The 12,862-nt window shown below is 53.9% G+C and overlaps 1 protein-coding gene and 1 long non-coding RNA gene across 13 annotated transcripts in view; one reads left to right on the top strand and one right to left on the bottom strand.

The window, feature by feature from the left end:
• LOC118175389 overlaps positions 1-11,289 on the bottom strand; it is a 16,487-nt gene extending 5,198 nt beyond the window's left edge. The window contains exon 1 of the long non-coding RNA XR_004754956.1: positions 11,159-11,289. This is a non-coding gene — a long non-coding RNA (uncharacterized LOC118175389). The remainder of the gene's footprint in view (positions 1-11,158) is intronic.
• Positions 2,246-12,862, top strand: part of GRIN1 (glutamate ionotropic receptor NMDA type subunit 1) — a 30,979-nt gene continuing 20,362 nt past the window's right edge. For 8 of the 12 annotated variants that reach the window (XM_035341560.1, XM_035341558.1, XM_035341555.1 and 5 more), the window contains exons 1-3: positions 2,246-2,400; positions 8,162-8,338; positions 12,661-12,723. In XM_035341560.1, coding sequence (XP_035197451.1) covers positions 2,248-2,400; positions 8,162-8,338; positions 12,661-12,723 — 393 coding nt within the window. In that variant the 5' untranslated portion in view covers positions 2,246-2,247. The remainder of the gene's footprint in view (positions 2,401-8,161; positions 8,339-12,660; positions 12,724-12,862) is intronic. The other 4 variants (XM_035341562.1, XM_035341559.1, XM_035341552.1 and 1 more) reach the window with 1 other exon arrangement.

Here is a 12,862-nt window from a genome sequence, read left to right as displayed (position 1 = left end):
CTGCACCAGGTGCACATACACGCTTACTGCCACGCAAACACATCCCACTCCATGCACTGCAAGCACACGCGCACAAAGTACTGCCTGTACACACCCACCTGCACACACCCACGGGCCATACACTTGAAGGTCTGTGCACCACAGCTGCACCCCAGTCACACGCAGCACCACTGCTCCCCCCAGCACCGCACCATGCATGAAGCAGACACAAGCACACCCATTACCACACATGCATGCATGAGAAACATGAGCACACTGGGGATCATAGATACACAGACAAGGAACACACATGCAGCTTGCAGCCACACTGGAGGTGCACACACACAGATACATGCACACACACACTCCCCTCACGCGTGCTCTGGGGGCTGAGCCCACCGTTCCTCCCACTTGGGGTGGCAGGTGGGCAGACAGGCACCCAATAACCCACCCCCACCTCAAATGCACTCATGAGCATGCAAAAGGTGTCCACAGAGCTGTGCTTAGGTTCACGGGCATGCACATAAAGCATGTGAACACCTGCACCATGAGGACCCATGCACATGGACATGCATAAACGTGGGCACGCCCCAGCACACAGAGGAAAGGAGCTGAGGTGCTGGCGCAGCTCCCCAAGGAGGCAGGATGGCTGCAGACATCCCCAGGGATGCTGGCAGCACTGGGCAGGGAGCACAGCATAGGCTGTACCTTGCCAGCAGCAGGGAAAGGACTCAGTCGGCTCCCATCTTGGCAGGAGGCTCCATTTCAGTGACCCAGCCGAGGGATGCCCGTGTCCAGGCCACCTCTAAGCCTCATCCCCAAGGCAAACCCTACAGGCGGGGACAGCTGCCACGCTGCAATGCAGAGGGGGCTGTGGGTGCTGGGGTCAGGATGCTGGGGTGGCCATGCTATCCTGATGGTCCGACTACACCTGGCCCCACAGCCCCAGCATGGCACACAGCCGCTCCCGTCCTGGCTGGCTGGCGCTGTGCCCGAGCAGGGGGCTGCAAGGCAGAGGAGGGGCTGGGCACCCGCCCCACATAATGGGTCCTCTCGGCCAGCTGCCGTGTGGCGTGGAGTAGCCCTCGCCTCCCTACCTCTCCCCCCCATGCCTGGTGCTGTCCAAAGACCTGTCCCCAAGCCCATGTCCGAGACCTGCCAGCGTAACCCCCTCATCCACCCCTAGTGTTGGCTGGGCAGCAGACACCCCCTCTCCTCCCTCCCCATACCCCGTGTGTTCTTCCCAGTCCCTTTCCCATAAATCCCTCCCATGGTAGGGACTCCAAACCCTGCCCCAGCTCTTTCTGCACCCTCAGCCTGCTCTCCCCCAGCACCAGGAAGGATGCGCCCTCACCGCACCCACCCAGTCCCCAGGCCCTTCCCTGGGCATGCTTCATCCTCCTCTCCCATCCTACCAAGCCATCTCTCCAGCCTGGGTGCACAGCATGTCCGGGGGCTTGGGCGGATGTTTGGAGGAGGGAAGAGGGGCTATCTGCTCCTGGACATCAGTCCTTGCATCGATTCACCCTAGCTGGAGACCTGTCACCAGCTGGGGACATTCCTGGTGCTGTGAAAGTGCATTATTATAACAAAGGGTCCCCTAGGGATTATGCAGTTCCTTTCCCCTTGGTTTGACACAAAACATGATCCTTCTGGAGACCGAAATCCCAGCCCACTAGAACAGCAGGATGTTGCTGGCATCCTCCCTCCCCATTTTGGCACAACCCCATCCCCTGCACCCCATCACCCATGCTCTGGGCAGATCCCCTGCCAGCGCCCGAGAGACAGTGCCCCCGTGCCCCCGGCTCTCTGCTTTCTCGGTGTGCTCGGGGCCAGATGGCTGATCTGCGCCGTGGCTCTGCGCTCTTCCTCCAGCTCCAAGTCCCAGCTGACCACTTTGTTCATAATAGTCCTTGGAGGGGAATTACAACCGAGTATTAAATGTGTGGTTAAAGAAATCACATTACACAGTGTGACTGTAAGGGAGATGCTTCCCTTTAATCTGTAATCCATGAAAGTTATTAGTTTAGCCAAGCAGCTTGGCGCAGCATTTCCACCAGGACGCAGCCCTGAGCAGACCCATCCCCTTCAAGCTGCGGCAGGCTCGCTGCACCCCTTGCTGCACCCTCACTCCCAGGCGCAGTGGTGGCTTTGCTGATGATGATTACTTGAATGCCGCTGTCGTGCTAACGTGGGGCTATTTAACATTGCAGAAAAGGAAAATCACACTCGATGGCCAATGTGCTCCTGTGAAATAATGTTTGTGTCATGTATCCTGTCCTGCAGGTCTATGCAATATTAGTTAGTCACCCTCCTGCTCCCAACGATCACCTAACACCAACACCCGTATCATACACAGCTGGCTTCTACAGGATCCCTGTCATTGGTCTGACAACACGCATGTCTATATATTCTGATAAGGTAACTGATGCATGTTTCTAGTCTAGTACCTCATACATGTGGTGTAAATCAAGAGTGCCTCAGGAGGGTTAATGATGTTAAACACTTCCTATGTGTCTGTCTGTCCATCCATCCTCCCCGGTTAAACCCACAGGTCCCTCCCTCTCTTGCATCCCCAGTACATCATTTTTTTGCAGCTGCCAGTGTTGACCTACATAGTGTGGGATGATTTCTGCAGCGTTTCTCTGCCAGGCTGCTGGGCTCGCTGCTCTTCAGCTAAGCCAGATGCTCGCACTTGCTCCTGCCCTGCTCACTAGAAGCAGTCAGGGGGTCCTGGGTGCTCCCCAGGTGCGGGGGGACCTGCGGATGGGCAAAGGAGATAATAGAATTGCCTAACAAGTTATCCCGAGGCTAATTCCCCTTCCCTGGCTGTGCCGAAGGCCAGGCTGGATGGGGTTTGGGCAGCCTGGGCTGGTGGGAGGGGTCCCTGCTCCATTACCCATTGGAAACAGATGGGCTTTAGGGCCCCTTCCAACCCAAACCATGCCATGGGCGAGGCTGAGCAGCACTCAAGAAAGAGTCAGATTCCAGTCTCAAACCACCCTCTGCTGTCCTTGTGGAAACACATGGATCTTGACACTGGATGCACTCCTGCTGTGTGGGATCTGGGGCCATGCCCTGGCATGTGCTCTGAGATGCTCTGGACCTGCATGCTCTCAGCTCACAGCTCCTCTGCAAAGCCACGGCGTGGCCAGACAGAGCAGAAGCAGCAGCTGAGCAGGGCCAGGCTGTCCAGGTGCCATCACAGCCCTGGACCAAGGCAGCCTTCTGGAGGGTTTTGTTCAGCTGCACGAGCTTAGTGCATGACAGCAGGCCTGCTCCAAAGCACGAATCATAGGCCTTTGCTTGGAAATTTTGAATATTCACAAATGCAAATGTTCAGTGCAAAAATAGTCACTCTGCCCACATGCTAAATGAAGCCAAATTTCAGGAGAGGAGGCGCAGAAGCTCCCAGAAACCCAGCCAGCAGTGATGCTCAGCAGAAGCAGCAGCAGGGCTTGGTAAAACCTCAGCAGGGTGGCCAGCAAACCAGGGCCATGGTAGTGGCAGGGCCGGGGACCTGCCGGGGTCCCTCCAGGCACTGCGGGAGGGGGGGGGGCAGGGGAAAGGGTGATACCACAGCTGGCTGGCGAAGGGAGCAGGCAGCCGGGATGTGTAGGGGGATTTGCTTTGTGTTGATGTGGGGTGGGGATGGGCTGGCTCTGCAATGCCAGCAGATCAGCTGCCGCTTCCAGAGGGTGACCTTGTGCTGAATTCTCCCGCTCACCCTGAGAGGGTGGGAGCTTCCCATGAAGACATCCCCAACCATCTTTCCCTATTTAAAAAAATGTTGTCCACAAAAAAACGGCTGATAAACACCACCCGGTTCCCCTCAGAGCCAGAGAGGGGACCCATGGTGGTGGCAGGGGGATGCATCGGGGGCACTGGGCAGGTGCAGGGTCACAGCTGTCCTCGCACGCAGGGACTGATGCCCTGCCCCAGGCACCTCTTGAGTATCCCTGCAGGGCTGGCCGCCGCTCAGCCGCCTTCCTGCAGAGAGGGGCGATGCCTGCAGGAGCTTGGGCACAAGCAAAGACTGGATGGAGATAAGAGAAAGGAGGCTGAGCAGTTGTCTGGCAGGCGCTCAAGGGCACGGAAGAGTGAAGGAAAAGGTGAAAGCATGGGACAGGATCGTGCAAAACTCTGCCCACCCCGTGCAGGGCAGGCTGGCGCAGCACTGGGGCATTCAGCTGCTTCCCTTTTTGGTTTCCAGTGATCAGCTTGCTATTTTGTTTTAATTCAGGGAATTACATCTTTTGGTTTAGTTTCTATGGAAACAAGCTTGCAAGATCACTTTGTGTGCATGCTCCTGATTGGTTTTGGAGGCATCAGCCAATTTTAGCTAAATTTCACAGGGGGTTGAAGTCTCAGAGTTAATTATGGTCCTCCCAAGGTTAAACTGCTTGAGAGGGGAGGCGTGGGCCTCAGCAAGACAGATTTGCCCAGTTCCTTTTGATGCTTTCAGAGCATCTCCAGTGAAGCGCAGCGCTTTGGAGCTGCAGCCAGTCCTTGGTGATGATACCTGAGGGAAGCAAGCTTTACTGGTATTCAAAGAACTGTTTGCTGCAGAAATGGGATTGCAGCCTGCGATCCCATTGATTGGGGCATTCACATCTCCTTTATGCCTCACCCAGAAAAATGAAATGCCGTTGACAGCTGGACCCTGACGTTTTTCTGGAGAGGCAGTGGGGCAGGGGGTCAGGGGCAGCTCTGGACTGAGACCTGCTCTGCTGCTGGAAGGGATGGAAATTGGAGCTTATGCAGGCTGCACTGGGAGAGGCACGCTAATGTCCAGCACCCAGCCCTGGTGGTTGAGTTGAGGTCTGCCTCTCTCTCCAGCCTGGGTCTGGGGACAGCTTTTCCCTCTGGTTCCTTGTCTCACTCCATGCTCTCTCAGGGGATTATTGCTCACTGGGAGAGGGTTTTCTTTAAAATATATATATATATTATTATTGTTTTTATTACTGGCCTCACTGTTAAGTGATGCTCAGCAGCAACAGTGTGAATCAAGGCAAGAAGCTGCACTGCAAATGGGGACAAAACCAATTCCCCTCAACCTCGGCTGAGATGTCAGGGTCAGGACTTGAACAAGAAGTGATGTGAGAGGCAGGAGGGGGGCTCCCAGCCTCCTCCCAGCAGCACAGCTATCAGCAGGGGCAGCTGCAGCCAGTGACGGGCTCTGGGAGCGGCAGCCAGTGCTGCTGGCAGTGACGGAGCGCAGCCACCCCAGCCCAGCAGAGATTTCCACAGCCTCCGACGGAAGCTGGAGGGGACCAGAGCAGCCCCATTGCTCCCAAAGGACACCCTGTCCATGCATCACAGGGGAGGGCGATGCATTTGCACCCGAGCTCCCTACACATCTGCCCCCACCAAAACCCCTCCCAGCACACATCCGAGCTCCTGCAGAGTTATTTCAGTTTCCTCCCACGCCTGCAGCTCCCAGGAGGGGTCTCGGCAGGGTGGGCAGGCTGAGCAGAGCAGGCAGCACAGTAGCCCAGGACCCTTCCACAAAGGCACTGGACAAGGCTTTTTAGTACCCAGCTGATTGTTTTGGCACAATTGGTACCCCTCTATATTGGGATTTCTGTCAGTCTCCTTGAAATTGCCCAGTGGCTCAGTTTTGGGGTGTGTTGCTGGGAAGGGGACTGACCCCATGATGCCCACAGGTTTTCAAACCAGAGCATACTGCTTCCTGCAGCCTGTGGGTAAGATGACTGTTCCAGCAATGAACAGGGTGCTGCAATGAGTCCTTAGGCTGAGAGAGGTAAAGAAGACAGGAACCCTTTCACTCACGGACCTGTACAAGGTCCTTACATGGACACATGTGTAGTACCCGGTGGCCCCACGTGCAGCCATGTACACCTGCATCTACCCAACCTCAGCTCTCTTCACACGTGTTCATGTCAACAAAGTCAGCATCACTAAAACCCTACCGTTCCTAGGGCTCTGGCCCCAGCCTCATAACCACAATCACTCCCAGTGTGTTTGGGTTTCCACTGGGGTGATCCTGCTTTGAAGCCTGGGTTCAGTCCCAGGCGTTTTTCCCCAGAAGCAGAGCTCAGCGATGGGGCGCAGGACTGAGTTCCCACATTTCAGCAGGGGACAGGAGGGTGCTGCAGGGAGCTGCTCCTGGGCTTGCTGCAGGCAATTCCCATGCGCCCATCCCAGCCACCCTGCACCCAGAAGGCACGAAGGGGAGCAAAGGTTGTGAATCCTCCAAAATGACTTGCAAAGAGAGTTGCTGGTTGGTAATGAGGAGCATTTTTGCTGTGTGCCCAATCTGAGGGGAAAAGCAGTGGGTAGTCAGGGTGTGTGCTGTGGTAGAGGTTATCAAAGCACCAAAACATGATCCCCAATGGCCTCTGCACCTCACGAGCTGGACTTGTTAACCTTTGGGAGAATTTACTCTCATTTTTCCACCAATCTTTGGGCCCTGCAGAGAAGCTCATGAGTCCCAGGTTCTTCAAAAGCAGGGTACAAAGATGGGATTGTTCATCGTGAAATCCATACTCAGCATTTGCAATTAGCTTTTCTTCAATAGCCTCCTTAAAAATGACAGTTTGGATCCAAGAGCTGAGATGCCCTCATAGCAAATCTTTTTGACACTGCCTCGGAAAGTAAATATGCCTGAACCTACAGCAAGTAATGGGTGCCTCTGGCCTGAGGTGTGGAACTGGACCTGGAAATGCCTGGGAGTCTCCACCAAAGAGAGCTCAGATGCCATGCTTGCATGGAGACCACATTTCTTGTCCTACTTTGTCCCTCTTGGGCTTCTTCCTGATCCCATTGTTCAGTGCTGGGGTAACAGGGTGAGCTGTATTTCTCGTGCTCTGCATATGGTTGGGAACGTTTGTGCTAGTCATAAAAAGCAGCACCTCTGTAGCACTCCTTATGGCTCTGCTGGTTCCTTTTCTCCTTTAGTTAAATAGTCACAGCTCTTCCCTGTCCTTCCATAATTAGGAAATGCTTCCAGGCTTTGGTATCTTGCTGCTGCCTCCATCATTTCCATGCTTTGGGCCAGGGCAGCCGAGCAGCCCTGCTGTCCCGGAGATGTCCCAACGCATGGAGATGTGGCCGGGACAGGAGCTGTGCACTGCCTTTTGTGCTTGCATGCTTTCGTTGGACTTCGTCACTGTGCTGTGCATGAGGAAAAGGCACTGGCTGGTCTGCCTGCTCCTCCTGCCTGGGTCCGTGATACACACAGTGCCTTTTCCTTTCCAGCCTGAGATGCCATGGCAGAGTCAGGACCTTTGTGACCCATCTGGGTCAGGTCTCTGGATGAGCAGCTCTGGACAAGCCCTGGTGGGCCCAGTGGGCCATCTCAGCCTAAGAAAGGAAACACTGTGGTGCTCTCCTTTCTGTCCCCTCCTGCTTAGACTTCGGCTTCCCTCCTGTGCAGGGCTGGTTTGCTGAGCTGCATCCATGCTGAGTGTAAGAACTTCCATTTTCTAATATCTGACTCTAGGGCCTTTTGGAGAAGCTGCATTTTTTGAAACGTCTCTGTCAGCTGCAGTTTTTGGTGCAATTGCTCCCCAAAGAGTGCTGTACTTAATTAGGCTGGAATTGCTATTGCTCAATCATCCAGCCATAATGATGTCTTTAACCAAATCAGATAGGTTAGCTGGGGCAGGAGTCCAGCACTGACTCCTCCTGCATGCTGCTGCAGAACAAGCTGACCTAGAAACAGTCCAACAGCATATTATAAAACTGCTTTTCTGAGCTTTTCTCCTGACCAATGCCTGCTATATACCTGCGTATACAGCAGGCACCTGCAGCTGCTCCTTACCATGCTCTGAAGGCAATTTGTTTTATTTGTGATGCCCATAGCTCTGTAATATTTTTGGACAGAGCAAAGAGCAAAGGCTATATTTGCACTGAATATTTTTGGCAGTTCATTCCTGGATAGGATTTTTTTCACCAAGCATTTACGGGCCACAAAGCAAAAACCCTCTCTCCCATGCACTGGATAGAACCCAGCACAGCATGAAATCATAGCCAAGGTTTGCTTCTCAGCCAAAAGAAAGGAGCACAGGAACCAGCTGAAGGTGTGCAACCCCCAGGACAAACCAAAATTGCTGCTTTGCCTCTTTGGCCTTGCGTTCTCAGCCCTGCCCGGTCCCCCAGATGCACCCTGGCAGATGACCCACACCAGTCTATGTTTAGCTCTTGTTCTTCCTTGCAGAGCATCCACCTGTCCTTTTTACGCACGGTCCCACCATACTCTCACCAGGCCAACGTCTGGTTTGAGATGATGAGAGTCTTCAACTGGAATCACGTCATTCTGATAGTCAGCGACGACCACGAAGGTCGTGCTGCACAAAAGAAGCTGGAGACCCTCTTGGAGGAGAGAGAGTCCAAGGTCAGTTCCTGAACATTGTCTTGTAGCTTTGTTTAAGCAACAACAACAAAACTAGAAGTCTCGGGCTGTTGTATGTATGTAGATTTCTGTATGTAAAACACCTTTTCTTTCCATTGTAACATGGCTAACATGCTTAAAGCATCAACAGTGTCTGACTAGTACCTGACAGAACTTTGTACTTTATTCATTTCACTTGCTTTGCCATGGTCAAAATCTCCTACATGTAAATCAACTACAAAATGAAGGGAAGGATAACCTGGAGCTCTGCAAATGCCTCGCCCAAGAGTCCCACCTAAGGAGAGGACCAGTCACTCAGCTTAGGGAAGCATCTGCCCCACTTACAGCCACCCAGGGGCCCACCCAGACCCAGTAGTGCCAAACCAACCCAGAAAGCAGCTTCTGAATTGGCTAACTGGAGCTCACCTTAGTGGCTTAGGAGGGGCAAGGGCGGCTGGCATGTTGATGCACAGAGGTGTAACACACCCGCTCTGTGCAGCTGTCAGCTCCGAGGTGTTAGGCTGATGCCCCCGTTCCCATCTCCATTGAAGCACATGCTAAATGCCGCTTTCCTGGCACCTCGTGCTGTCACCAGTGTGGCTGAGGCTGGTAGGAGCAGCTTTACCGAGGAGGTGCGCGGCATCTGCACACAGGGAAGCAGGGAGGGAGGCAGGGGAGGTCCCTGAGCCTGACAGAAATTTGGCAGGACAGCCACAGACCTGCTGCCATTGAGTAACGGGACCGAGCAAGCATTCAGGCCAAGCAGAGGAGGACAACACAGGGAGCTGGTTGGCTACAGCGGCTCAAAGGCAGACACCTACCTGGAGAGCAAGGAGCCTCCTGCTCCGTAGAGCAAAGTCCCAACGCACCCTCTTGCTCTGGGCAGTACTAGGTCCTCTAGGGGAACAGAGCCCGAGCCCACTGCTGGGTCTGCAGCAGTGCATCCCTTCCTGCTCCCTCCTGGCTCATGACCACAATCTGATCTTCACCAGCCCCAGCCGTGGCCTCTGGACATTTGGTAGTTGACTGCTGAGATGTGCTCATAGGCATCTCTCCTGCTTGGAACTGGCATCTGAGATGCAACCAGCCAGAGCAGCCTGCTGTTGCTCTTCCTCATCTCTTGTCAAGCCACCGAATGAAACACTGATGCAGAGATGTGGGCTGGCACAAACCGAGCAGACCAGCAGGCTTTTGGTTTTGGCACTGGACTCCAAGAAGTTCCACCCCCTGCTGCAGCCTGGGCCATCGTGAGGCTCTGGTGTGCCACTGACCATGCTGGGATCGTCCTGCCTCCAAAGGCATCCTTGTTGGGTCACGGCGGGACTGTATTCCTCCTCACAGCCTCTTTCCAGCACAGTGTCCCTCACCCAGGGAGCACTGTGCTTGTTCCTGCCGCCAGTCCATCATCCCTTATCTTTCATCTTTCGGTTTCCACCCTCTGTTTTCCTGCAGATCCTGTGCATCCTCTCTTGCTGATCCCTCTCACGCCTCCCCTCTGCTTGCTCTGTGCAATGCTCGTGGGCACAGGGTGTATTTTTCTTTGCTTGTCCATTGAACAAAAAAGCCATTGAGACCTTGGGTCTGAAAGGCAGGGGAGAGGGGATCTGTCCCCTCAGGTCTGTCCTGCATTTGAGCTGAATCTGACATCTCTTGGTGTCTCCTGGCAGCTGCGGGGCTACTCTGGATATGGGGTTTGTGCTCTGTGGTGGTAGGTCACGGCGTCTTTCCTTTGGGGTCTGCCACTAGCTCTTGGTTTTCTTTCCCTTGAGCTTGCTTTAGTCAAACTGGCTGGACTGGCTGGTCTGGAAGGTGATAGCTGCTCCCATCAGGGCTTTCCTCTCTTCCTCATTTCTTCTGCTAATTGCCCTTCTAATCACTACTGTGCCAATTCTTCATGCTGTGAGGGGGTGCCCTGGCCCTCTCCCCAACTTTCTCCAGGACATCCTGAGCCCTGGGGAGGCAGCAGGCAGGAGAGCTGCTCTTGACCTCTTCATGGCTTTGATCATAGCCCCTGAGGACCTGGGAGACCTGTAGTGAGTGAGAGGCTCACCTGGCCCTAGCACTGCTTGTCTCTGGGGTCTGCGCCAGCCCTGGCTGTTCCTCAGGCGTGGATGTGTACTTCAAGCAAGTGCTTGGAGCCCAGCACTTGACCAGCCCAGCCCACCCCCACGTGTAAGCCTTGACTGAGTTGTCTGCAGTAACTCTTCACCGGGACTGCTGCTTGGTCCCCGTCTGAGCAGCACAGCTCTGCTGTGCCCACCAACCACCAGCACTGACTGGGCTCAGGGAGGTACCAGATGCTGTGAAATTCAGAGCTTGCCCAAGTCAGGGGTGGAAGGTCGCTGGTGTGCCAGCTCCCTTCTTCTGGGACAGTGGTGTTCATGCAAGTGGTACTTTTTAAGCGAATGCTGGAGAACCTGGTGGAAAGTGAATTTTGAATTTGTGGGTCCCTGAGTGAAACATGGGATGAGGAGCAGGGAAGTGTTGTGGGACCACATAGAACAAGTGGAAAGAGGGGAGACATTTCTGGTGATTGCAATAGGGATGGAGACAGGGAGAGGCAGAGGTGATCAGGTACCATCAGGTCCAGCTGTGGTGGACCCAAGACTCTGCTTCGCTTTGCTGACCAGCTTCAGTCTATGTGCCAGCACATCCCAGGCACATGAGGTCAACCGTGTCTGAAGGCTGCAGAATGGATGACCAAGTTTCCAGCTAAATTGATGGTGCCTGAGGGAAAGTGGCCAGTCTCTTCATTGGAGAGCATTCGTGCTGTCCTGCTGCTGCAGCTCTGCTCTCCTCTGAGGTTGTGTTCTTCCCACTCACCGCAAATGGAGCAGATTCGAAGAAGCAGTTGCAGAAAATCCCACTGTGGACACCATCAGAAGTGAAGGCAGAGCCGGGCTTGGAGCAGATTTTCATCCTCAGATTCTCTTCCTTGCAAGAACCCAACTTCTCAGATCAGTGAAAAGTCTGCCAGACTGTGCCCAAGGAGAAGAGAGGGCAGATCACACAGCTGCACAGATGGGACACCTGGCAGAGCACCTTGCCGAAGCCTGGCCCGAGAGCTCAGGAAGAAGCATGCAGTTTAGTCTGGAAAGTGAAACACAGAGGTTAAACCTGGCTGCCTGAGGAACAACCTGGGAAACGGAACCCTTGTGTTACGGGAGTGCAAAGGGTCGGGTTCCTGGCAGGAATCAGTTGCCATAAGATACTGCAAAATGGAGATGGAATAGAGCCGTGTCCTGCACCCCACACAGGCAGGTCAGGGATGCACAGCTGGGGTGGGAAGGGACCAACAAGAAGGGGTCAGACTGTCCCACCAAGGCTGCCTGGTGCTGCCCTGCAGGCCCCATCAGGCTGGCACTAGGAGGACGGCGGGGCTGCTCCCGGGGTGTTGTGTGGGGGTCTGTGTGTGCTGCTGGGGTCACAGCCCTGGGAGCTGGCACCATCAGCCCCCAGCATGCTGCTGGAGGAGAAGAACCTCCAGAAGCAGGTTTCATGCCCCTGGTCCCTGGGGGCCATGCAGCAGGAGCGGCTCAGGCAGGAGGCAGGGGAGAGGCAGGCTCCCTGCTCCGCTCCCCACGGGACCACCTGCACAGGGCGAGCACCCCAGCAGCCCCACAGGCACCCTGCCTCCAGCAGAGCCACCAGGTGCCCCCCAGCACCAGGTAAAAGCTGCAGTGTCATCCCATGATCACCATTGCTTCATACTGCCATGCTTTGAGCCAACACAGGACGTAGCAAGCTTTTTTCTTTCTCTTTTGGATGACAACAGAGCTCCAAAAAGCTGCTCCCTCCTTGCAGGAGGTGAGAAGTTCTGCTGAGGCTCCTCACATGCTGCAAACTCTCTTAGGGAGAACAGGAGTGTAATGGTAATAATAACGGTAGTGATGCTAATGCTTTGATAGTAACAGTTTGTGTTTATCCAGCAGTTTCCGTACACAACATTTTGTCCTTTACTTCCACAGTAGTTCCATGGAATTCCCACCACTTAGGCCCTTAGAGATGCAAAGATTGTTTCTGAGCTTAAGATAAAAATTTATTGCTGAAGAATTCCCCAGTCCCACAAGGGAAATGCAACTGCACCGCGACAGCTGTGGCACTCAGGCTTGCTCTAACCAGTACGGCTTTGCACCCTGACACTCCCGCGAGAGCTGAGGCACTCTCTCCTGATAGTGGTTTTTGCGAGCTCCAGCGTTATAGAGACCCTTTAGCAAACAGTGGAGGAGGAGGTGGATGTTGGATTGCTTTACTACACGTCATTTTCAACTGTTTATAATATTCTTCTGTGTCTACATATTTTCTCTGTGCACATTATTCATCAGAGTAAAAAAAGGAACTATGAAAACCTCGACCAACTTTCCTATGACAACAAGCGAGGACCCAAGGTATATATGCATGGAAATGCACGCCGCCCACCAACCTAACTAGCAAATGAAAAATAGCCACAGCCACCAGAAAAGATAAAAATAAAATAAAAAATAAAAATAAAAAAGAAAAAGAGAAAGAGAAAAAAGAAAAGAGAAA

The sequence above is a fragment of the Oxyura jamaicensis genome, chromosome 17 (genome assembly GCF_011077185.1).
Source record: "Oxyura jamaicensis isolate SHBP4307 breed ruddy duck chromosome 17, BPBGC_Ojam_1.0, whole genome shotgun sequence".
NCBI lineage: Eukaryota > Metazoa > Chordata > Aves > Anseriformes > Anatidae > Oxyura > Oxyura jamaicensis.
The sequence above is the reverse complement of the archived record's forward strand: the minus strand, read 5'-3'. Positions and strand labels throughout refer to the sequence as shown.